This window comes from Xiphophorus maculatus, chromosome 12 (genome assembly GCF_002775205.1).
Source record: "Xiphophorus maculatus strain JP 163 A chromosome 12, X_maculatus-5.0-male, whole genome shotgun sequence".
NCBI classification, from domain to species: Eukaryota; Metazoa; Chordata; class Actinopteri; order Cyprinodontiformes; family Poeciliidae; genus Xiphophorus; species Xiphophorus maculatus.
In genome coordinates this window covers 15,445,808-15,472,687 of record NC_036454.1, presented here as the reverse complement: position 1 = coordinate 15,472,687, position 26,880 = coordinate 15,445,808, and the positions used below count along the sequence as shown (strand labels likewise).

Genomic DNA, 26,880 nt, shown 5'->3' with positions numbered 1-26,880 from the left:
AAATCAATTGTTTTGGAAAACAAAAATGAAAGTTTATTATGAATAGAATGAATTCTAAAAGAGAAAGCATGAAGTGTTGTGTCTATACTTGGTGCGCATTAGTTTATAGAAACAGCACAAGTTTTCAGGTTGCAGGCAACTAGAATAAGAGCAAGAACGCAGACATTATGAGTGACGGAGAAAAGAGGATTTTCTGTCTGATGGCCAGGCAGAGGCTAATCCTGGACCGGTAGCTTCGTCCGTTTCTGATCCCTTCACATTCTTCAGGCTGCACTCACTTTGCAGATCAAGCCTCTCTGAACTGAGCTCCAGGAAACTCTCCGGACCTCTTCTTCTTTTCAGCTGAGCAAAGGTAAGTGATGAGATTTGTAATTAAACTTTTGATTGTTTGCTTCTGAAATCTGTGCTCACCTATGTCTTGTAGCCTAAAGTGGATCCATTTTCTCTTGAAGAGGTCCATAAGTCTCACAGTACAACTGAAAAACCTGACTTTATCTTTTAAAACATGCACAGTATAAAATTGGATCATCATTTTAACTTTATTTATTCATGAACTGTGGTCATCTACAGGCTATTTGAGAGAAAAGCTTAATATTCTTATATTATACAGCACTCAACATGACTGTGCTCTTTCATTCAGCTAAAGGTAGCTCATTGGATGAACATTTACTGTCCACTCGTACACAGCAGACAATTGTATTAGAGTCTTTTAAGCTGCCTACTGTTCACAAGTGTCAGCCATCTGTTGGCTACTATTGTCTTAAAAGCATTCTTACTCAAACATCCAGTTGTGTTACTTACACTTTCTGTATGTGGTTCAACATAAAACTTTCTACAACTAATCGATTTAAAAGTAAATGACTGTAATGTTGCCTTTTAATATTTAAACAAAGGTCACAGGGCACTGGTGCCTAACCCCTTTACTTTTCTCTCCTCATGTAACCTTCAAATCTGGGATGAGAATCCCAACTAATCCCCTTTTTATAATCTCTTTAAGGGGGGCATTTTACTTCATTTCCTGACCTTCGTGTGAGTCTTACCCCGCTTTATGATGACCCCTGACCCACTATATGCCTTCAGTCACTTTGTCTTTTTACTTTACTTGTTTTCTGTTTTCTCTGTGAGAAATTGTGGCTCATTCACTTTTTTGTGCTTCCAAAATTGTCCTGACTGTTTGTTCATAGCTTTGTATTTTTGTTCTGTTCATCTTTCTCTCTGATCCAATCTGGTAACTGTTTAACTCCACCTTCACCGGTCCACTCACTGCATCACTTTCTTTTCTTCCGGCTTGTCTTGCATAAGCGTAGCTGGCCATCTCAGCAAGTTAAAACGGATCATGCAGTGTGCAGGCCTGATTCCAAATCTAAGATAGCACTTTGGCATTACTCAATATCAAAAACTGTGAATACGTTAGTAGAATTTCGACCGTGCTGCAAAATTTCATGTTTTGCAGTTGTGTTATTCTGTTATTCATTTTGTTTTACTCTAAAACAGCAGCTCCTCTTTCAGTATCCAATCACAAACCAACTGATCAGCTGAGCTGGAGACTTTCTCAGGGTGGCCAATCAGAGAGCCTGTGTCTGCTTCAGGAATAATCTCATCATGCAGGCTGAAGGTGTATCTGCCACCTAAAGATCTGATAGCCTAATGCAATTAGGAGTTTTGTCACACCTGAAAAGATATATGTCAATGAAACTAAATTAAATTAAACTAACATCTTCCACTCAAACACAAAAATAATTCATAATAACATTGATTTAAAAGTTTAACTCAAATATTTTTATCTTTTAAGCAGTTATTATAAGAGTCTTTTGGTGATATAATTTATGGGCTACTACTTTTACTAGACGTGTAAATATCATTTATACTTTTTATTTGTTTGGGAAAAAAATACAAAATCATCAGTTCCACATGTACTGGCCTTATTGTGCATATTTTATGTGTTTTTTTTTTTTACTTACACACAATTTTGTAGAAACACTGCAGTTGTCAATTGATCAACCTGTGTACAGTCTGTTTCCAATTATCTACTTACTCATTGTCTGTGACCTTTGTGCACAGTTCAACCAAATGAACAAGCAAACACTACGCCTGACATTTATAGCAAACAAGTCAGATATTTAATCTAAAGCAGTTGGGATGGATAATAACAAGATTCAAAATTGCTCAAGGATCTAACATTTAATTTATGTTATTAATTGATAGTTTAATTCAACTTTTATGCTGTAAAGTTTGCAAAACGTCACACTGACCTTTTATTTCTTTGCCAGGAAATACATTGACCAAATAACTATGGCGAACTCTTTCACCCGCATGATAACTGGTCGTAACACAGCAGTGATGATGGCCATGGGAGCCGGCACTTTGGCATCTGCATTTCTCCTCAATGACAGCACTGCTGCAGCTGAAAGGAGGAGGTTCTATCCCCCAAGGTGCATTTCTGGAAGAGTGTTTTTTAAACCTTCAAAAACAAAGCAGTATTAGATTTAGCGGACTAGATAGTTATAGCCTAACATTTTAGCACATATTGGAGACTCTGACTAATTAACGGTAAAGGTAAACCTCTTTGTACAGCATTTATTTATATGTTTTCCAAAGAACTACTTATTTCATTTGCCTTTTCTATGTTGGCTCTTTTAGTCAAGTAAACTGTATTTTCTCAAAATTACACCTAATCAATTACTAATTAATTTCCAGTGCTGATTACCCTGACCTGAGGAAGCACAACAATTGCATGGCAGCAGCAATGACCCCGACCATTTATGCTCGTCTGAGGGACAAGGCAACGCCCAACAATTGGACCGTGGATCAGTGCATCCAGACTGGAGTGGACAACCCTGGACACCCCTTCATTAAAACTGTGGGCATGGTGGCTGGGGATGAAGAAAGCTACGAGGTTGGACATTGTATCCAAACCATTCTTTGCTTTCAGTATCATTTTAAAAGTTTTGTGAAGATCAAGTGGTTTTTTTTTTTTGTTTTTTTTTAAATCAGGTGTTTGCGGAGCTCTTTGATCCTGTTATTAAGGATAGACACAATGGATATGACCCTCGTACCATGAAGCACCCCACTGATCTGGATTCTTCCAAGGTGACACACAGACAATGTGTTTATATTACAAATGTGTGCAAATCTTTGTCTGTATTCAACTGTCAAAAAAACACAACTGCCATAAGAAATTAAATTAAAATAATCTGCGAATAAGCTTGTTCACGTGATAAGTCATTTAAAATCATGTCAGAGACGGATGTAAACAGTTACATGAGATAACTTCATCTTTCAGCCGGCTCATTATCTACCAGCCATCAGGAAAGATTTTGGCATCTTATTCAGGAATTGAAGTGACAAGCCCCTTAAACTTGGGAGCCAAAATGTAAATGCCATTTTGGCAATTTTACAGAAGATCTATGGATTCAACACGTTTGAATGACACAACTTTTTATAAACTGTGTGATGCTGTGAGATTTCTGGTGGAGCCAGATGCACATTGTCCAAAAACACGAAAAAAAAAAAACCCAACACACACCTCCACCTCATGCTACTTCCTGTAGTCTTCTTTGTGGTTTTCGCCTTCAACGTCCAGCTGCTGATCACATCACTCATGTGATGCGGAATTTTTTTTTTTTCCATTACGGTTTTGTGAAACACATCGGGTTTGATATGGCTGAAAAACCACCTCACTCTAGTGCTAAAAACCTGTTAGCGAAAATCAAGAGTTTTTTTGTTTTTTTAATTGGCATGTTGCCAATATGCAAACGTATTTTCGTCATTTCCATTTGCGCAATTTCATGGTCGGTAAAGTGCAATTCTGTTTTCTCAGGTCACCTCAGGAATGTTTGATGAGCGCTACGTGTTGTCATCCCGTGTGCGCACCGGGCGCAGCATTCGCGGACTGAGCCTCCCACCTGCGTGCACACGGTCCGAGCGCCGCGAGGTGGAGCGTGTGGTTGTCACAGCCCTTTCTGGCCTGAAAGGAGAACTGGCCGGCCGATACTACAGCCTGGGAGAGATGACTGAGAGAGAGCAACAGCAGCTTATCGACGTCAGTACCCAACAGGGCAACGCTGCTCTTTCTTCTGCTGTTGATGCTGTCTAATGTCCCCGCCAATTATTCTGTCTCTTCGCTGGCTAAACAGGAGCACTTCCTGTTTGATAAACCTGTATCACCTTTGCTCACGGCAGCTGGAATGGCCAGAGACTGGCCTGATGCTCGTGGTATCTGGTAAGCAAAAAGCAATGGACTGTAGAGGAAATTCCACTTTTAAGCTCAGAGTATATGTAAAGCCTGAGGAGTCTGCATCAGTACTTGAGAAACTCAGTCAGTGACCTTCTAGCTTTGTAAAGGGATTGTATTTACTTTTTGTACTTGTTAATACAGACAACAATCTGATACATTTAGTCTTATCTCAGTGTTGGTCCCATATGGACTGATACTAAGTTGGCCATGCTCACAATAGATGTGTGGCAAAGGACCCACTTAGATTCACAAATAAGCCAGCAACAATTAGGCACTCTAATTAATATGTTTATTATTTAGATAATTTGTTTAATTTATGGAGTAAATCTCGAACACCATGTGGGTCTGTTTATGTTTTTACACAGCAATTTTCCGCTTTGAACCTATTAAGGCGAATAATGCAGGACATATTACGTAATCTATGGACAGTCACAATATTTCTAGAATAAGAATATACAATAACACAAGTACTAATCATTGTAATCATCATAGTATTTAGCAAAATTATTTCCCTTTTGAAAACATATCTAATTCCTATTTGAAATTTTAGCATAATAAAACAATATTTTGGCTAGAGACAAGTATGACTGTAGAGTCTTCCTTGAAAAAAGTAGTAATGTGTCAGAACGATCTACACAGGATACTGAAATAGTTTTGCCCCTGTGGGTTACTTTTAGTCAGCCCTAGTGGGCCCCATACAAGAAGCCCATATTGTAAACCAAATTTGACCCATCCTGCCTGAGAAAAATACATGTAGGGTCACACATAAATGATAGGAAGAACAAGTACTAGATTTAGTACATTGAATCTTTGCATCTGAAATATTTAAAGCAATTGTTCTGAACTGGTCTTTTTAAATTTAGTCACTTATGTACATCCTCCCCTCTGGTTTCTCAATAAGAATATGTACAAACAACAATGTGTGTTCTTTTATGTGGTGCACAACATTTGATGTGAACTTACATTATAAGATCAAAATGTACAGAGAGAAGTGTGATTAGATGAGACTCCATTGGGTTTTATTCTGACATTTTTTACCCAGACAAAGACCAGTGATCCACTGAAAATGGTTTTATGATCTACATACAACCATTTTCTGATTTAAAGTCTTCTTGTAAGTTTTTCCTTGTTTGTCATCACACTGTATAAAAAGTCACTGTAGAATTTACAGTAATTGACTGGCAGCAGGGTTGCTAGCCAGTTACTGTAATTTGATTGCAGATTTACTGTAATTTTATTACAGTTTTACTGTAATTTTTATTACTCTCTTACTGTAATTTGATTAGTGTTACTATAATTTCTTTAAAATAGCACAGTAATTGTATAACATGGTTACTGTGATTTCATCACATTTTTATCATAATAAAATTACAGTAGTCCTGTAGTAGAATTACAAAAAGTTGTAATTTTACAGTAGTTGATGAAACTGCATACTTTGCTAGCTTTTAAAAGTTTAAATATGAACTTGCAACTTCATTTACCAAACTCTCAAAAAAATTATACTTTTCTAATTAAAAAAAAATACATATATATTTTAAAATCGCTTTATTTTATTGTCAATTTAAATCTGTCAATTTAAAGCAAAACAAAATATAGTATTTTGCAAAAGCAATATTTGCTGGTTACATAGAAGTCAAAGTATTGCAACCAAAGTGACAAATACTCTGATACATTTACCCTCATAGTAATATTACATTGAATACAATGAATTAAATAATTTACTAAAATAAAAGTGCCCAAACATCAAAGTTTCCAAGCAAACTGCATGTCAAAGTCGTAAAAACAATGTTTTACCAGCTTTTCATGTAAAACTTGCAGTCAAAATTCTAAATGTCTGTCATTTTCTTCCTTTGAAGGAAGGAAGGGATCCAGCAATGTCAAATATTGAGGTTACATATTTTTCAAAACTTTATTGGAACCCCAACAGTACATCTTAAACATTTGGGCACGTTTAAGACTTAGTGAACAGCCAAACAAAACCAACCTGGATGAGTTCTGAGTTGCTCTCAGTCCTGAACTTCTCCAGAAATAATCAAAGGGTTGCTGGAAGATAAAGAAAAACATGTTTTAATACATGAGATAGACAGAACATTAAACTGCATTCATGTCAGTTAAAGACAGATAGAATGAAAAGGAAAGATTTAGTGGACAGACACTCTCTCTGACCTTCCTTCATTGTAGCTGTCCTCCTGTCTGTCTATTAGAAATGGACAGGACAGAACATTAAACTGCATTTAAGACAGGCAGAGAAAAAGACAGACAGGGAGAAAGATGGAGTAAGAGAACTGATTGTGTGTAAATGTGTAATTTTACCATTTTAAAAGTTCTTCTGGTTCATGAAGGAGAATGGAGACACACGGGTTCACTGCTGTCCTAGTGTTTTGCATAAGTCGTCCTGTTGGTTTTCCGTTTGCACTTTTCCGTTTGCAGCTTTTGTTCCACTGTCTGGGTTGAGGTCTATAAATAGCCTAGAAACAGATGGGAGACAGTTTAAAATTACTCTTTTGTTTTTTTAAGTACATACTGCATTTTTAGATTAGATGCCTGTGAACTACCAAATATGTTTTGTAAAGGCATTACTGAAATAGTTCTCATAGTTCTCACCTATGAAAAAATACTCTAGGTGGCAAAAGGCGCTGCTGGACTCGCATGTGCACTTTGATGCTGTTTTCTGAAAAACAAACAATGTTCAGTGATATTAGTTTGAATTTTAACTTAATACTAAGGTACAGAGAGACATTTCTACAGACAGATACATTCCTCTGTCTCTATCCATATACTATGTTTGCAGACAGAGACACCTTCTTTACCTTCTCTGCCTCTATCTGTAGACCTATGGTTGGCAGATACAGTGAGAAGGCAATATCTCACTATGTCGCTATGTCTATGTTACAGTGAGACACAGACAACTGGAGTATCTGGGGTGGTGAGAGGGGTGAGGGGTCGGTCTTGTCACGAACAAGATGCCGCTCTGGGCGGTTGCCCACGTTGCCCATAGCAGAATCTGACACTGGCTGATTAATCACAATTAATCACTATGCCTAACTTTGTAGGCTTGAAATATAAATATACAAACCCCTCTTGCTGCACGCCAACAATTTAAAATCCAAGTAATTTGTAGTCTTCCATACTCAATAGCAACCAAGAGATATTTACTCCACTACACATGCATACAAGTGGAACCAAATTTGTTCAGGAGCCAACTGATAGATAAGATCTATTTTATTTTCTAGTTCTTGGATGCCCCACACTTTTACGATACCATGAAGCCTATATCAAACATGCACGTTCTCAAAAAAATGTTTTGCTGTCTCAAACCAACCATGTCTAAAGATTCTTAGTTTTCTGGGCGTGTCGTTTTGGCGTAGTGGTAGCTCGACCCATGTTTGGAGATCTCGCGTCCTCGACGCGGGTTCGACTCCCGGACCCGACGATATTTGTAGCATGTCTTCCCCCTTGCCTGTCAGCCTACTTTCAAAAGACACCCTGGAGGGGTAAAATAAAATTCTTAGTTTTCCAGGTTTTTATATTTAAGAAGGTTTATAGAAACTCAGTTTGTTTTAAACGTTGGTTTAGAAACGTTCCTCTACATTCATTTTCTGTGATGAAGCGGCACTATTTTGTCCTCATCCAGCCAGCAAAGACCGGTGTAATTCGTGTATGTGAAATTGCGGGCTAGTAAACTAGATGTGCACAACATTGACTAAAGACCCAACACAAGAAAGTTGAAACTGTTCAACTCTTGTTGCTGTCTGCTGTCACAGGAAAAAGTATTTCGCCGTTCGTAGCTCCCCGTGTGTAACGTGCTGCTGTGAACTAGATAACCCTCCGCGGGAGAGAGGCTCTGATTTCAAAATAGATGGTTCAATTAATCTGCGTTATGTGATATTAACGCCTTAAAATGTTCAGGTTAATTGCGTGCGCTAACACGTTAACGTTGACAGTCCAATGTGCGAGAGAAATAAAAAAACAACAAACAGTTGAGGCATCCTATCCGCAAACAACTTCCGCAAAAAGACCAGAATATAGCCATCTGCACTTGTGTTGCACATAATGCTAGCTGAGAGATAACCGAAGTTAGCTTTAGCAAACAAGCGAGAGTAGCTCCATATAGCCACATAAAATATATTTTCGTACACAAAACTGCAATACAATGTTTTTTTAAAAAGTACTAACCCGGTGAAAGTCATTGTTGGCCCGCCCTCTAGCATGTGAACGTTAGCCTCCAGCCGGTAAAAATCCCACAATGCAACTGAACATAAAAAATTTACAGTACAGCTGTAAATTTTCGCACGTGATCCAGCGGTCCAATCACGTCCCATATACTTTCCATACGCATTTCAGGTCACAGTAAAGAGCTGTATTTTCAAAACCGAGCCACCCTACTGTATTTTCATGCTGTAGGTTTTACAGTCATTTGTTACAGTGCAGCTCAACCTCAGGAGCTTTCTTGATTTTAAGCATGATTTGAATTTGAATGAAAGGCAATTTGTTTAACTCAACGTGACTGAATTTTTACATGACTTGATATTTATATTAAAATATTTCATGTTTGGTTCAGGCACAACAATGAGAAGAACTTCTTGATCTGGATTAATGAGGAGGACCACACAAGGGTCATATCCATGGAGAAGGGAGGAAATATGAAGCGAGTGTTTGAGAGGTTCTGCAGAGGTCTCAAAAAGGTCTGACAACAGATTTAAGTCTTTTTACTTCAGTGTCACAGCCTATTTTTAAACATAACACCTGTTTTTTTTTTTAAATCTGTTAGTGTCAAATTCCCAATTTTCTGAAGACTTATTACTAAATGTTGTTAATTTGTTTTTGTAACATTTAGGTGGAGCATCTTATTCAAGAAAGAGGGTGGGAGTTCATGTGGAACGAACGTATGGGATACATCCTGACCTGCCCCTCTAACCTGGGCACGGGGCTCAGGGCTGGAGTGCATATTCGCCTGCCGTTGCTCAGCAAGGTTAGACAAGAATTACACAAGCAAATGCAATGGCTTATTCTCTTATTCTTCCCCATTTTCCATTGCTTTAGTGCCTAAAGATTAGTTCTGTTTTTGCTTATTTATTTTGAATATGCAAAAAATACCTAGCTTCCCACTTGTTGCATAATAATATGCATCTCACAATAGCAAATCAAAATTAAAGGAAGCACAATAACTATAAAACATCATAACCCAGGAAAAATAGCTGGAATAATCAAAAAGAAGTGAGTAGAAGCATAGCCTATTGTCCCTCACCCCTTTGTTCAGCAAAGAATAATTATATACAGCCATATGAACACACATACATACACATTTCTTTTTACATACGTGACTTCCCTATCATTGTCATCTCCATTTGTGATGAACAGGCTTATCCATTTATCCATTATGTTTATAACAACACATTTTCATACATTTTCTTAAACTGTCTGATATTTTGATTCTGTGCTGGTTTAAACCAGGATCCCCGCTTTAAAAAGATCCTGGAGAACCTGAGACTACAGAAGCGAGGCACAGGAGGAGTGGACACGGCTGCCACCGGAGACACCTTTGACATCTCTAACCTCGACCGTCTGGGCAAGTCAGAGGTAAACAAGGGAGTGGAGGGAGGTGGTGGTGAGTGGAAAAAAAGGCTAAATAGTAAAAATAAAGTTGAACAGCAGGCAGAGAGTGGCAGAGTCTGACTGAGGAGATCAGATATACGGACCACAGCAGGTGTGGACTGGGAATAACCCTACCTGCTGGTTCTTAAGCTCTAATCCTGGCAGGGAAGTGTTACGTGAGGTTATAGACTGCTTTTTCCTTTGCTCAGTCGGTCATACAAGGCCTCCAAATAGACTGTGTGGCACCAGACTTTACTGATTAAATGCTAGAAAAACCAATACATGCATAAGGTCAGGCCTATCTCTACTGGCCTATCTCAGAAAACACAGAGGAAGTCTGATTTGCGAGAACAAAAGACTGCTAATGTAATATTCCCCTAACTCCTTATTGAAGAACCTGCTATACTTATGTCCAAAGTGGTTTACAGTATACAGTATAACAAGTATTTCCCACTCATGGTGGAAGAAGCCTGTCTGGTTTATGACAGAGTGCACATGAAACATGATTTCTTGCATTTTAGTATTTTGCAGACGATGCAGACTCTACACTTAAAGATAGTTTAATAGAGAGCAGTAACATTTGTAAAGGTCTAAACAGCAATGTATTAGAAATTACATTACAAAAAGTCCAATGTCACTTCTTTTTATTATTAATCCTGATGAGGAAATGTTACTGAAAAAGTAAATTAAATCCACATAGTCATGAACTTCATACCAAACATCTGTATTACAATTAATGTAAAAAATAATCCTTGCAACTTACAGCTTTTGTGGATAAAACACCTTCTGAGGATCCTCTCTGTGATTCCTCTGCAGGTTGAGCTGGTACAATTAGTGATTGATGGTGTCAACTATCTCATTGAGTGTGAGAAGAGGCTTGAGAGGGGTCAGGACATCAAGATCCCTTCCCCAATCGCTCAGTTCAAGAGGTAAACGTTTCCTCCGTTGGCATTGAGGAAGAACATTTGCTTCAGTGGCTCATTATTTAATCTTCTGATATTCATGACATGTATAAACTCTGTTCTAACATTCATGCACAATACAGCTGCTACATGTACATGGATCCTGATAAAAAAATAAAATAAAATATTTAAAATTAACGGAATTGTTATGTCTGCTTTTGCTTTATAAATGTGGGTTGGATAATCCTCAAATAATTTCTGTTTCTCCCACCAGAGAAACAGAAAAACTGAAGAGTCCACTGCACTGAACCCCATTGAAAACCTCCTGGTTATTCCCCAAATATTGATTTCTGAACTCTTCCTGAGTTAAAACAGTAGTATTGTTGTTTCTTAATAAATATGAACTTGTTTTCTTGGTATTAGTTCAGGCCTAAAAGCACTGCATCCTTTTCGTTATTTTGACCATTTCTCTTTTTCTGCAAATAAATACTAAATTTTTGCTTGAAATTTCAGAGGCATGTTGTCAGTAGTTCATAGAATAAAAGAACGGCGTTTATTTTAATCAAACATATACCTATAGAAATTAAAATCAGAAAAACAGATTATTTTTAGTGGTATCTTAATTGTTTCCAGAGCTGTATGTGAATAACATGGGATTATTTGAACAATTTATCGAAGTGGACTGATTTATTTTCATACCTATTTTATTTAAAGAACAGAGCATAGGCTGTCCATTTCGGTCAACTTCGAACAGTTTGCCTATAGGTCCCTCTTTGAGCAAAAAAAGAAAGTATTAGTCAGACCATTATTGGTCCTGGGGAGCATGTGGCTGCCCTGGCATTCAGCCCTCACCTCCGCAATACGTTTAATCCGGGAGTAAAAGGCCAAGCTCATTAACTGACGGAGAAACAGAAGACAGATCCAACAGAGGTAGACTAATAATACCACTCAGTTCCTGCTCTATATTGTTTACAGGCTTACAACGGAAGACCAAGGAGGATATTGCTTAATGAATAAAGGCATCATGCCAAGATAAATTAATGTTTTAATTTCTTAAGAAAACAGTCCTTTGATACCCTGCTGGTAAAACAGCATTTCTGAATCTGTCTTCTTTTTCTGGCAGCAGATTAATGACGCACAGTAGATCTATTAATGCTATTAGAGAGCCAAAGCAAACGGCTAACAAAAATGAGTGTATTAGGAATCATTGCTGCAATGAGCCTAGATGATACCATAATACATTTAATAGAAGATCCAATTTGATGTCCTGTCCATGAAAAGACTTTACTGATAAAAATGGCTTAACTTTTAGTCTGCTTGTACTGTGAAAGAAATTTGCTATTGATTAAAAAACGATCAGCATACATTTTTTTCCCCTCTTTTACCCATTTGCTGGCATGGTTACTTCATTTACTCACAGCATCATCACCTGTTGAGTAAATGACTGGCACCAATAAAAAATCAATAACTAAAATCATTTAAAAAAAAAAAAACGTTTTTACTGTGACATTCCTTTAAAATGTTTTGTTCATGAAGTAATTGAGCAGTGCAGGGTGATCATCCTTAAGAAATAAAGGCATAAAGTATTGCAGGTTCCCTGAAGATGCATCACCATGCACACTGACATCATGAAAACACACAGAAGAGCACGAAGTCCACTTCATAGTTCTCTGCACTAACCTGGTGATTATTATTATTATTATTATTATCATTAGTAACCTTTAATATAACGCTTACTGAATTGGCCACTTTGAATTGTTTCATATTCTATACTTTAAAATGGTACTGTTTTAATACATCCACTGATTCACCTGGAATATCATTAGTAGGATGTTCCTGGAATCACTGGGAATTTCAAGTTTCATTGTCTGACATCCTAAGAGCCTTCCAACCAGCTCCCTATTCTGAGAGGTTAACCAGCTTTCCATCCAGCAGATTCAGAGATTAAAAAACCTGCAGAGTCTTAACGTGAACAGAATCTATAGAAAATCTAATTAGACTCGTTTGGCTGCCGACGACCTTCACCCAGAAGTCGTGCCCCGCTTAAGACTACGAATTAGTCAGGCTGTGTAGCCTTGCAGCCAACTAGGATCCACAGACCACACCTGGTTCCTCTTCCCTTAATTTACCACTTGCTCTTATCTAGATTTTGTTTAGTGACTCAAATGGAGCCCATGGGTTCAGTTTACTAACTTTAGGATTAGTAAACCTTTAAAAAGTTCCTATAAATTCATGAATCATGCACCAAGACAATTTGAAGAGCTTAAGATAAAGGTGACTCAAATGATTGAATATCATTTAAGATATTTTTATGCTTCCTAAATTAATGATGCTTTGCAAGGGTTAATAACAGCATAATAACAGATCTTGTGCATAATGACAGAAGCCCAAAGTCTCCTTCCTTCTGAGTGGGTAATAACTATTGATAACAATAATAAGTGGTAAGTAATGACTGATTGGGGTTAATTTTCATCTAAAATACATATTATGGAGCAGCTTATTATTGGGCGATATTTGTTAAAAGGTATTGAGATTAGTTTTTTGAATTTCCTTCAACTGGTATGCAGTATATCAGTCTAATTGCAACCTGCAAAAAAAGCTAATCAAAGTTTGTCTTGTGAACAACAACTTTACTAGATGTTTCTGTAGATTTTAAGTTTTAAAAAAGGAGATTGGTTATGTTTAATTTAAAGAATACTAGTTCGACATTACATAGAACCTTGCACCAAAAATCATTTAGTTAATTTGGTTCATGTTGACTTACCTAAGATGAAAAAGTTAATCATTTTGAGAAAAATAGATACATTTAAAAAAGCAAAGCAGCAGAGGGCAGTAGATGAGAAATTAAATTTGGAATCAACGGCTTCTTGTAAAAGTACCAAAGTTAGCAAACTCTTTTTATCATTATTTTTTTAATTATTTAATAAAACAGGGGAAAAACAGCTTGAAGTGCTCGTATCTGGCATTGGCAGGCAGCCTCTATAGAATCTGTTATAATGACACATTTCCTTGGGACTAATTAATGACAGCGTATTGTCTTATTCATATCCATCATATTGTTAGAAAAAAAACAAATTGACTTCAATTGACGCCTAAAGTGTAGGAAACAAACAGCTAAATTTGTCCTTTTTCCAACTTCACAAGCTTTCCTACTGAAAGTATGGATTTTTTATAACTACAAAAATAAACATCTTAAATGTTCAATGCCTGTTATTGAATAACATAATTGTTTTATTCAGTCTTGAAGAAACTGGGCTAGCAAATTAGACACGTCTCAGTACACTTGAACATAAAGAGGCTAGTTTGATTAAACTAAAAGTAACTTTTGAAAATTACTTTTAGGTGAGTATTAGGCAAGACATATTTTTATTAGGCTCACATAATCTATACAATGCGTTTCACTTACTGAACTGAACTGAGATGACCTGACTTTTCAGTAATATTCTAATTTGCTGAGATGCACCTGTATGAATAAAAAAAAATAACATAAATTCTCAGTTTTGTGAAATGAACAGTCAGGTGAAAATGTTTGTGATGTTTTAAGCATTCAGGTCTAAGCAGACATGATTTGAGCTGCCCCATAATTATATGTGTGTTGCTCTCAAGACCTGCTTTAATTTTGCGATCTTAATGGTCTGAAAGAAAGAAAATTGATGTTGCTTTTGCCTGAAGTGGTATGAATAGCTAAATTAGGTGTCTTAACTTTATAGCAGCATGAAATACCTCGAAAAAAGAAAACTGTGCTAATTTTTTTGTTTGGCTTCACTATGATACTTTTGCATGATGGAACAAAAATAAGATTTCTTTAATTACGGGGTTTCACATGTAGTAGTTAGGAATAAAGCGGCTAATGCATTTATGTGTTTTAGCTATCCGACAACATTTTGATCAAACAGAGTAACATTCCCACTGTATTGGGAGGAAAGTACTGGTTATGTCTGAGAGATGGTCAAACGACTGAATCATTATAACACATTAATTTCTCCAATACGTTTCTTGCTAGAAACGATCAGAAATGGTATTTCCTTCAATGGCATCCAGGGTGTGCCTTACACTCTAACGGAGGCTGAAAATTGTAAGAGATGGAGTGAAAAAAAAAAGACATCTGCTGGTTAATTGAATCATTCCAGGCCGAGAAGGTTTGAGATTAATTCCACGTAAGGAAAAGATCAAAAGCGTCCCAGTAAGGAGGACGTTGATGGAAACAGGAGCACTGAGGCTTGTGGGATAATCCCATTAAGAGCTGTATGTTCATTCAGACTGAAAATGCTTTGCTGTACAGTGGCTATGGAAGACATTTGGGTTTAAACTGGAGAGAAAAACTAATAATTTCACTGAATTAAAACAATACAGTGTGTTATTCTTAGCTCTCTTTAATTATGGCTACGAGCACTGACCAACTGCAGTAAAAATTATTTCAGAGGCAGTCTCTGGAACTGATTGGATTATAAAATACAAGAAAAAAAGTGTCAATGTTTAATACTGATCACAAAGAACCTATTTTTAAATACATATTAATAAATACTGTACATTGAAGATTGTGAACTGAAGAGTCATTGTATTACCAATCAGGGACAGGCTTCTGTAATTGAGAATATGCTCACAAGCATGTTAACATATGTGAATAAATGCTGAATTATATTTGATTACTAGAATGCATTAATTAGAGATTGAAGTTGATTTAAAAGTAGGAGAAACCTCAAAATATCCTGAGGAGAGTCAGTCACTAAACAAAAAAAGGGGTAAAAAAAAAACTATGGAAATCCATTTTCACCACTGGGATTTAATATGTATTGATGCCAGAGCTCACTGTGTCTGCTATGTTGCAATGTAACAGTTTAACAAACAAATAAAAAGTGAGTTACCCACATGTAAATATTACGTTATTAATATTTTCAGAAGTAGATTGTTTCAATGTATGAAGACGTTGAATATGGATCCAACAAAAAACTGGTTGCTGATCAACCATGGAATCATCAGAGGACATATTCATGAAAATTTGCTTGAAAATGTGTGTTTGTATGAGTCCAAGCACAAAATACTAAACACAGATACAATAAAGTTAGTCACAAAAAATTATTAGTATTTTTTGTAAGAGAAATAAAGCCTGTGAAAAATGTCACGGTTGATTTCTTGCTGTTCAAAAAGATGTTCCCACATCAGTCTAGTATAAAAATGTTTCGTTTTCATCATCCAAAGCTAACAGCAACAATAAAAACAATGTTTTTTCCTTCCCTAAATCTACTATAAAACTAATTCCACAATAAGAAGTTGCATAGAAAAGGAACATTTAATTTTAAAGAACATTTTGTGACTAATGATTGGTTTTTGTAACTAGTTCTGAGCCAATTTGGATCTTAATCAGCAGATGTGGAATTTTTTTGTGCCATTTGGTAATTAATAATCTGAAAAACAAAAATTAGCTTTTCATAGGCTCATTTTCAGACCACTTTTAGTTACCATCTATTATTTGCCAAGCTCAGTTTGTAGATTTATGTGTGCAGAAACTGTTGAGCCTTTTAAATTTTACTTACACGCCACATAAAATTGGAGAGCCAGCTTGCATTTAACCTTTTAACATTTTTATGTAATGTTTTTTTTTAGTTTAAATTTTATAAATCAAAGCTTAAAACTTTTTTTTTTTGCATTCCCTGATTTCTTGGCAATCCTTGAAAGATGCCATAAAAATAAACTTGCCTTTATTTTGTGTTCAGTTTACTTACACTCTTATTTTACAGAACCCTTTTATTTAGGTTAGAGTTGGGTTTTTTGAAATAAACATTTTATCTGAGTCTTGCACGCGAGTTTTCTCACAATAGGGAGTCACAAAAGCCAAACAATAAAAATGTGCTTTACCATGCAAGTCAAATATTTATTTTCAAATTGTCAGTCCGATAAAAACAGAAGAAATTAGAGAAATATAAAAAACTATAACCGATGCTAACTGAGAGCAACAAAGCTAAAGATTTCTACCTGTAGATGTGTCACATTTGGTCAAATTACTAAATATCAAACAATAAACTCCAGCGTCATTCAACTAATTCAGAAAAATGTATTACATCAGCATAAATAGCTTATTATCAAAGAAAGCATGATTACATCACTGACTAAAACATTTGGAAAATACAATGCCAACTATTTACTGACAGCATGAGTTAAACAGTACAGTTGTGTGCACAAGATGTGTTTTTCACAGAGAAGCTGGATAACCTGGTGATTGTCTTCCTGAAAGCTCACAGTTGTATTTTCTTCTGTGGTTGTGCATTTCATTCGACAGAGCAGAAGTTTTCCAGGCCGTTCTCTCGGGTTTTGGGAATCTCATTTTGATCCAGTAGTCGGTATTGGAAGGTAACACGGTTAATGTAGTTTCCACTGGAGACCAGCCTCACCACAGAGTTATCACAGCCAATCTTCATCTGGGCTAAAGAGTCAAAGAGACGAAAAAAAGAAAAACTAAATTCAGATAGAAGAACTCCCCCGGTTTTTCCAGAGGTTCGTTGATGCAGCTTATTTGTGAACTTTAGTGCACAATCACTGGCCACTTTATTAGGCACACCTGTTCAACTGCTCGAATAAATTAAACTAGAAAGCCATGTGGATTCAATGAAGAATAAGAATAAGAGAATAATGGTAAAGAAGAATAAAAAAGGTAAGAAGACAGAAAGTTTGTTGATTTTTGCTTTGCTTTTTTTTTACTTTTTTACTCGTCTTTGTCCTCCTCCTCTTCTTTTTCTATTAGACCAAAGCCTGTACTGGCTGTCACCAGATCTGCGCTGAAAATCTGGCCAATCAGATCAATCAGAGGAGATACCGCCTCCAACTAACAAAAACGCACACTCAATAGGGGTCGAGCAATTTTCTGGTGCGACTATACAGATGAGTGGAGGCGGCCTAATTTTACTGTTGGCCATACTGCATTCATGGGTCCGTTAATAAATGGAAATGTGGCAGCAGGTTAATAAACGCAGCCATGATCAGAGTTATAAACTCTCTTGATTGAAATATGCTCTGTTGTGATTGCTTAATAGCTCCTTTGATTTTTGGCAGGAATGTGATGCCATGTGTAATGGTGGAGGGATTATTTGCTTGGCACACTTTTGACCTCTTAGTACAAACTGAGCGTAGTTCAGGTACAACATTCAACCTGTAAGTATTGCTGCTGATCCTTTGTGACTACAGTGCACATCTTCTGGTGGATACTTTGAGCAGGATGATGCATTATGTCACAAAGCTCAAACAATCTCCAACTGGCTTCTTGTCAAATCCAAGAAACCAGTTTGAGATTCACTGTCACCGACAGAGCACCTTCAGGTGAAATGGGAGGTGCCCATAACAATCTGGGATGTGCTGCTGACAAATCTGCAGCATCTGTGTGATGCTATCATGTCAATATGGACAGAATCTCTAAGGAATGTGACCTGGACATATCGTGACCTTAAAAACAAGAAGTTCTACTCAGTAAAATGGGTTACAATTTATTACTAACAATGTGCACACAATAAAGTTGACAAGTTAGTGTGTATTGATCAGTGTCTATCAAAACATATTCGTTATTCATCGTCCTCCAAATGCAGTGCAATGTTTTCTAATGAATGACTGGAACAATCAGCTCACATACAGACTGAAAATTGGCATTTCTACTCTCTTGAGATTTTTGGATCCAAGGAGCATCAATTTACTTGTAGTGGTTGAAGATTGCTCATGTCTGACAAATAAATGTCTCGTCCGAGCAACAGTTAATCCTAGCATAAGTGACATTTTAAATAAAAAAATCTAATTTAAGTATTATTGGTCTTCTTCCTTTGAAGAAACAATCTGTTACATTATGCTAGAAAAATAAAAAAAAATTGTGAAAAAATATGAATATCTTTTATCAGTTTAATCACATTCTACTACTAATTGTAAAAAAAGCATATTTAAAAATATTATAATAGTTTAATGTTTCATTCTTTTAGCCATGCTGTAAACGTGTGTCCTGCAAGCAGAGTAAAACTTGCACTAGCAATGTTTCTTTGATCACATTGTTTCACAAAAAAGCATATTATGTTAGAGGCTATTATAGCAAATGGTCTACTTTGGATTTGTTTTTCAGCAAAGAGGAGAATAAATGTGTGCTTTTGTTATGTAAAATGGGAGAAAATGTCTAATTTGCATCGCAGATATTTGGACTTGCGCCACGTAGGATGTTATAATTTTGAATGATTTGCAGCAAGCTATGGCAATTTAAAAGCATTGTTCCCTGATGATCTAATGATGTTTTAGAGAGTGGCACCAAACAGGAAGCTGAAATGTAATTATTCTAATTCAGACAAAGCAGTATGTACAAACCGAAAACAGCAAGCTTCTGTTAAAAATCCCATAGCATGCAGTCATCATGGTGATAATGTGACCTGAAACAGTTCTGTTTAAAAAGCTGGAAACGGATGAGAGAGCAGACTTACCGAGCCCAGTGAGGGAGAAACACAGGTCGGCTACAGGAAACATCTTGGAGGTGTCCACTCCGTTTCCTCCCAACAGCTCCACGTAGTCACCTGATCCAGAGCAGCCTGGCCACGTCTGTCTCTGCAAACATGGACACACAAAATAAATTGACCATGATAGAGGATAGTTTACTGCTGATGTCATGCATGTTTTTTAAAAAAATTGAATAGTGTGTATGTATTAGGAGCAAAAATGTTGCATTCACACCGTTCTTCATCATCAGGACAGCATAAATACTTAGACTGTGATCAGAGTCTTGCTTTATCTATTTATTTATTAAAATATTATTTAATCTATAAGAACAGTCTGGTATTAATATTTCAATGGTGTATGACTGTCCCCAAGAGATAAGATAATGATTTGCTTAATTAAGTAAAAGTAGGTCAAGTCGTCAGTTTCACATTCGGAGGTCAGACAGCATAGTGTAGTTTGAGTAATCTAATTATTGTGTTATTGCTGCAAAAAATTTAGTCACAGTTGTGTTGATTTTATTGCAGTGGCACATATGCAGCTGGCATGTGGCAGTATTTATACATATAAATGTATAAATTTACATGTATAGCATCCTGCCTAAACTGGTGATGAAATTATGCTCTCTACAGAGTCAAATGCTTAGTGAGGTGATGCTGAAAAATAATCACCAGGTCTTCCTATTTCATTATTTAAAAGAAATAATAATCACAGCGGTGTAACTATCCTTAGAAAATGGTCAAAGTGTTCTTAACCAAGTTTTCTGACACACAGTGATATAAAATGTGGTTTTAAATCCCTTTTTTTTGGCAGGAAACACTTATGATGCTAGAGAGGTAAGTAACAAAATAAGAAGCACAACATACAACAAGAAGAGAAAATGCAATTAACTGGAGATAAACACAATAAGTTTCTTTGTGCTCTTTTGATGATTGAGATAAAGTTTGTGTTGATCCAGCAATGTAAAGGATGCAAGAAAATCAAAACTACTTTAAATTACATTAGAATATATCACATTCAGTTACTGAATGTTCATTGGTCCATTCAGGTTCTCTAACGATAATCCAGAAACTGACTGGTGAGTTGTCCAAAGGTCCAATAACTTGGGATGCAGCCTTATCATAATCCTAAATCACAAATTTACATGAAACCTTCCAGATGCAATCTTTCATACTTTTGTCCATTTTTTGTTTCAAATTATAATGACAAATACTTCCAACAAAGAAGTTGTAATCTATTTGCCATATCACCTAATCACATTGTTTAGTCAGACATGATTTCATCTGCAGTGTAGCTGGAATACTTAAATCTTCTGTCTGATGAGTTTTCACTTTGACACAAACTAAGTTGGAATGAATTGGCATCAGTCTGGTAAATTTACTTTCTGTGCAAATTAATCATAATACCAACAGACTGCCAACCACTGTGTTATACCAGTGCCAAAAAATGCATCAGTAATTTTGTTTGTTTCATTTCTATCAGAAGGACTTACAAAACATCAATACTTCGCTAACTCAACAAGATGGTTATTTGGTTAAAAGTTTTCAGCTTTTAATATTTGTTGAGCAGTGAAAACATTGTGATTCATATGACTTTTCATTTCTGACCATATTACCACAGATTTTGTAATTATCCGACTTGTAGCAGCTGTCAAAGTTAACTTAGGAAGAATACCACTATCATATAGCAGAAAATCATAATAATGGTTTTTTACTTATTTTTGTAATTAGCTTCATTTATAAATAAAAGCAGTGATTTAACAGAAGCAGTAAAATTAAGAGCCTCTTTTTCACAAGAGTGTTTCTTTTTTTTATTAATCTTTAAAAAATAATTACTCTGTAGGACAGAATCAAATTAGATCTCACAAACTATTGCACAACTTGTGCTGTAAATTACCTACTTGAGAACATGTCCCTTTAGTGTTTGAATTAGAGGGACATTGGACGAAATTTTGAGGCGTTAGTACTGAATTTTTGGTTGTGAATTATGAACATGAATGCATTTATTTTGAGCCTGAGCAAACTGAGTTTCAAACTAGTTTTTGTTAAGGGTGAACTGGCTCAACACTTTCTGTGGATGATCTGTGAGGTCACACTGAATGGAGAACTTGTGAAAATTTGGCTTATAATATGTTAGTTACGCTGTTAGAGCCAGATATTTGCATACACTCTATAAAAATGTCTCTCCATAGCACTGTTTGAATTTAAATGTGACTAAACTATATGATGATCTTTTGTTTAAAATATTTGAAAACAAAAGAAATTTTTGGTTTCAGATATTGAAACCAGAAAAGTTTCAATATTTGAAAAGAACATTTCTTTTGTGTCTAATTACTGACACCTGATGTGACTCAGAAGTGTAATTATTCTGGGTCAGTACTCTACTTAAAAAGCACTTTCTTCTTCAATACAGAACAATGTTTTTTCATTAGTAAAGAAATCATGTTAGCTTGTCTGTCAGCATCTTACCAGTGGGCTGATCTCATTGCTTTTGGCATCCCCTAAACTGAGATCTGTCAGTCGGATCTCCACTGGGTAGATGATGGAGAAGCTGCAGTTCCGGCGCTGATGTGGCATCACCATGGTGAAACTGCCCTCTGGACTCTGAGACATGATGTTGCAAGCTTCAGACAAACACACACACACAGACAAAACACAGATGCATGCACGCCCACACACACACACACACACACACACACACACACACACACACACACACACACACACACACACACACACACACACACACAGGGGAAGATGTTTCAGATTTCAAACAGTTCCACCATCACCTGAGAAACTAATTACTGATACCTGATGTGACAAATTGGACATAATCAGGATAAGACCAGGGATGAGACACAGTTAAGGCTGTGCATGAAACGTAGCTTGTACTGGTAACAGTAAGCCACTCAAAATGGGTACAAGCAGAAGTCAAAACACTGTGACAGTGAGTTTTATATAGAATTGATATAGTATCATCTACATAGTGATAAAAACTTACATAGTAATGTTGTTTCACTAAAGGTAATCAATATAAATTGTCTTCCCATCTGAAAGTACTCTTCTCTAAGTGATTGTTATATTGCTTGGCATGCTGCTCTTCAAGCAGCTAGAAAACAGGTGCATCCTTCTCATTGAATCTCTTCATGTCGCCTTCAGCCTTGATTAACGCTTGATCGAGCTCAAATGTCCAGGAAGAACACACATGCATGCACACAAACAAACACTGCATTACTAACGCTTTTCCGGAAGCATACAGGAAAATAAGCTGACAAAGGGTGAAAGACCTTGAATCTTACATCACTGAAATATTTCTATTTAACTAACAACTTGTAATTCTCCCTGTTGCTGTTGCAGCTTTCCTAAAAAGAGGGATGGGTTACAGGACTCACGGAAAGGGTTGTGCACTTTTTTGACAGCGAGGGTGAAACCGCTGTCAGGGCTGTGAATGCGAAAAAAGATCATGGCAACATTCTGGGAGGATCGGCCGGAGAGTGTTGATGCAGCAGAGGAGCAGTAGTCCGTGTAACGCTCGTGTGGGAGGAGAGGGTGATCATTACTGCTGGGGAACTTCTCGCCCTTCAGAACCCAGCCGTCAAAAATCTGCAGCAACAGGAGACATGGAGCACTCTCAGTTTGAAGCATGACAGGAATGTTTAAGCTGAATAAAAGCTTTTAAGTTTGAGTTTACAAATATTTGAATATTTTAGAAATTTATGCACCTACATAAGAGTACATATGCATTTTTGTCTCTTTAAATTTTGTAAAACATGAAAATGATCAATGAATGAAGATCTGTGTGGTGGACTTTATCTAAAATATTGGTTGCTGACTTGAAGATGAAGTCTGTTATCCAATCTACTTACCTATTAAGACATTAAGTTTAATTTTTTATTCACTATAAGGGTGCTGTAAAATGAAATATCTTATTTTCCTTTTCACTTATACATCAGCTGATTATCACAACATATATCTTTGCGTTGTTGTATCCCTATTATTTGAAAAATTCACAAGTCTGTAAGTCAAACTGCCAAAACAATATGACAAGGCTTGTCTTTCAGCTTTCTGTTTTAAACATTTTTTACCCAAAAAAGTTATATATGAACATTACATTGATTTGTTTTTCAGATCCAGATCACCCCTCAGTTCAACTTTTAAACCTAGAAAGTATCGTCTTTTTCTCTGCCAAAAGCCTTTTCCCCATTTGGCCTGGTTGAACCGAATCTGCAATGTTACTGGCGGGCTTGGCTCCTGAACTGAAGCTGTTTTCCTCCTACATTTGCTCTTGGCAAAGCACAAAGGATCAGCGGTGGTGTTTTGCCCTCAAACAGTGCCCTAACCACATTTGGAATCATTTTAATCCAATATAAGAAGATGAAATAGAATTTATGTCCTAAATTGCAAAAGGCATGAACTTCCTGGCTTTTGGTAACAGAACAGAGGTTATTTTGGAACAACCTTTATAAAGTCTCCAGCACTGCAGTCGATGCTGACGTCAGACAGCTCCATACTGATGACCTCACTGGGCTCAGCGATGATGAAGGCAGCACAAGCCAGCTGTGGCCGGGATGCCACAAACGTAAAATAGCCTTCAGTCGCCAGCATGTCCAAGCATCCTTTACAAATCACAGATAACACAGTTTCAAACATTTCAGAGGGCATTGCATTGGTGAAACCTACAATATTTTTAAGAAACTTTGTGAGGAATTCACAAAGCAGTGCAATTTTTTCCACCTATTTTCACCTCATTAATGTATTTGTATGCTGAATTCACAACCACATTGCACTAAATGCAAACAAGGTTTAATGTGTCATTCAAGTCCAGCAGCTGAGAACAATTTGAACCTTATTTAATTTGTCCTCTTTTCATCCACAAATATTGAGACCAAAAAGTAAGAAAAATGTCTTACATGTTAAAATATTTGAAATAAGCAAAACACCAGCATAAATGTTGACTTTATTATCGGAGCAGGACAGCAGAACAATAATGATCAGTCGGCTAAGATATGTGTGGAAATTAATCATAAAGCATTTTACAAGATTACAAAATTTTGTGTAAAGTCACAAAAGAGCCAAATGAACAAATACGTGTTTCTTTCTTCAAACGTGCCATAAATAGAAAAAGTAAATAAAATAAATGTATCCATAGTTATATAAATTGACCAATAATAAATCAATGACTGAAAAATTAGTTAATTAAAATTTGAACAACAATTTAAGTACAATTGGTTCCTTTGTTTTAATTATTCCTCCATGGTTTATTTGCTTCAGTACTCCCTAAGCAGTTAAAACTGTAGCCAAGAATGATCAAAAACCAACCAAAGCCTCTATCTAAATGGGATAATCCTGAGGAAAGTAAATTTCAGACTGTGTTTGTGTTAGCCCTCTGACTTTGATAGATAAGCCTGATAGACAAAATAAATTCATTGTATGCTGCAGCATGCCACTGAAATGAGTAATTTGTAAAATGTCTACATGTCTGATAAAATAACATAAACATATTTACTTACAACAGCAGGTGTGCTTTTTCTGTATTTCATAATTATTTAATTGAATATTAAGAACTAAAGTAATTATTTAGAGACCTACTTTTTTAAGTAGAATTGTGACACGTTTGGACCTCCATACATCACATTAAAAAAAAAAGAAACACAGAAAGAAAAGACCACTGTTCCATAGATTTCTTACTGAGAGGTCGGCGGAAAACAAAATCCTCTGATTCCCTTTTCTGGGCCGAACTGATCAGAGAATACAATCCATCTGAAGCCTCGTTGTCCTGCAGAAAACATGACGCAAACAAATTCAGACTGTCCAAAATAAGGTTTAATCTGCCCGGTTTTATAAATATACCCTCTTTGATTTACTTTACCATTTAAAAAGTTTGTTCGTACCTCGATGTAGCGAGTGAGTCCGGTCCCTGATAGCAGGGAAATAAGACAGAGGAAGAGCTGAGCGCGCAGAGCCGCGGACATCCTGAGGAGCGTTTTCTCCACAAGTGTTCTCCGAAGCGCAGAGGGGGAGTAACTGCGCATCCTGCGAGGTGGCAGCTTTTATAGCGGCAAAAACCAGAAAGGCAGAGCAACATCGGAGTCCCTGAGAACGCAGAGTTATTATTTTTAATCAGAAACCAGAAATAGTGGCTATTTAAAGCCACATTTGAGCATTTATGCATGCTCGGCGGTGTGGAAACTAATGACGGCGGATGATTTGATTAAAAGAAACGCGGCCTCATTAAAAGTCATGATAAACAAACCGAAGTGCAGCAGTGCATTAATTTTATAGGTCGCTGTTAGGATTCTTAAGCTAGAGGAGCTTTTTTTCCATCTCTTTTTCTGTAAAATAAAAAACGATGTGGGGAAAAAGTGACATTTCCATGGTTTTCAGAAACTTTGGCATGACCAGAAAGTAATGTTTTTAAATGTAGTTACTCATTATAACATAAGAAGGGTGAACTCAAAATTAACTCCAGGAACGTGGTTTGTCTGTACAAGTTTATCTGAAGTTGTTGCATAGGCTACTGTGGAAGTAGCTATTTGCTACAGACATTTTAACTAGAAGGGGGCAAGTTTACACTTTTCAGAAATATTTAATGTCAATACGTTTAAAGTACAAATTGGAGCCCTTCTAGTGGTTTGACTTTGAGCAAAGTCCTCTCTGAAAATTCAACAAAAATATTATAGCTGTCACTCTTATATCAGTATTTATAGTCAAGAAGATCATGAATTTTGTGAGAATCATGACTTTTATCTTTCCCAAACTTACATCCAAGAACTGGTGACTTGTTCAAATTTTCCCATCACAGATGAAAAGATTAAGACCAAAATACTCTCATGTGTCTACAACTGTCTAGATGTGGACATGATGACATAAATCTGTCAGCTTAGCACCAACTTATGTTGATTAGATGGAAAAATACATTGGAATCTTATGACTGCATTAACCACAATTAGTTCACTAATTCTCTAATATGTAGTCAATGGTAGAAACACCATTTGCTGCAACTACAACTGCAGGATATTTGGAGTTTCTCTCTACCAGCTTTGAACATCCAAACACAAAATTGTTCATTCATTCTTCATTGTAAAATGGCATAAAGCTCAGGGAGGTTGGATGGAGAGTCTATGTGAAAATCAATCTTCAAGTCCTGTCACAGGTTCTAAATTGGATTTATTTCTGCATATTGACCAGACCAGTCTAATAAAAACATTTTGATCCAAAACCACCCAGTACAACCAGAGCTGTATACTGGGTGGTTTTCCAGCTGCAGCCTCAAGTCTTTTGCAGGCTCTAACTGCGTTGCCCTTCCACACTGACCAGCTTTCCTGTCCCGGATGAAGACAACAGAAAAAATGCCCATAGCATATTGCTGCCTCTTTTATGTGTTTACTGAGGTCATAGTGCGTCACTGTGTTTCGTATATAGAGTCATGAACAAAGGCCAACATTTCAAATTGTGTCAAATCTGACCTTCTTTGCCACTTTTCTACATGTTTGCTGTTTTCCATTTTGGCAAACTGACAGGTGTCTTATAGTTTCTTTTTTTTTTGCCACTCTTTCACAAAGGTCAGGTTTGCGGAGAACATGACTCATAGTTGTTCTGTGGACAGATTCTCCCATCTGACCTGTGGTTCCCTGCAATTCCCCCAGAGTTACAACATTAATCAGAGAAGGTCTGCTTCTCTGATTAATGTCCTCGC

General features: G+C 36.5%; 2 protein-coding genes across 2 annotated transcripts; one reads left to right on the top strand and one right to left on the bottom strand.

Moving 5' to 3' along the window:
• The first annotated feature begins 180 nt into the window (after positions 1 to 180).
• Positions 181 to 10,932, top strand: LOC102227834 (creatine kinase U-type, mitochondrial). The gene is made up of 10 exons (XM_005794946.2): positions 181 to 352; positions 2,271 to 2,432; positions 2,698 to 2,896; positions 2,995 to 3,090; positions 3,821 to 4,042; positions 4,137 to 4,222; positions 8,799 to 8,922; positions 9,075 to 9,209; positions 9,692 to 9,817; positions 10,649 to 10,932. The coding sequence occupies exons 2-10, from the start codon at positions 2,293 to 2,295 to the stop codon at positions 10,763 to 10,765; spliced, it is 1,245 nt and encodes a 414-aa protein (XP_005795003.1). The 5' UTR covers positions 181 to 352; positions 2,271 to 2,292; the 3' UTR covers positions 10,766 to 10,932.
• A 5,659-nt stretch (positions 10,933 to 16,591) lies between these two features.
• LOC102227579 (corticotropin-releasing factor-binding protein-like) lies at positions 16,592 to 25,191 on the bottom strand. Its single transcript, XM_005794945.3, has 7 exons — positions 25,076 to 25,191; positions 24,873 to 24,960; positions 23,643 to 23,800; positions 22,577 to 22,787; positions 21,654 to 21,808; positions 19,176 to 19,296; positions 16,592 to 17,155 (listed from the first exon to the last, which is right to left on the bottom strand). Exons 1-7 carry the CDS (start codon positions 25,154 to 25,156, stop codon positions 17,001 to 17,003), a joined length of 969 nt encoding a protein of 322 aa, XP_005795002.1. The 5' UTR covers positions 25,157 to 25,191; the 3' UTR covers positions 16,592 to 17,000.
• Positions 25,192 to 26,880: the final 1,689 nt, after the last annotated feature.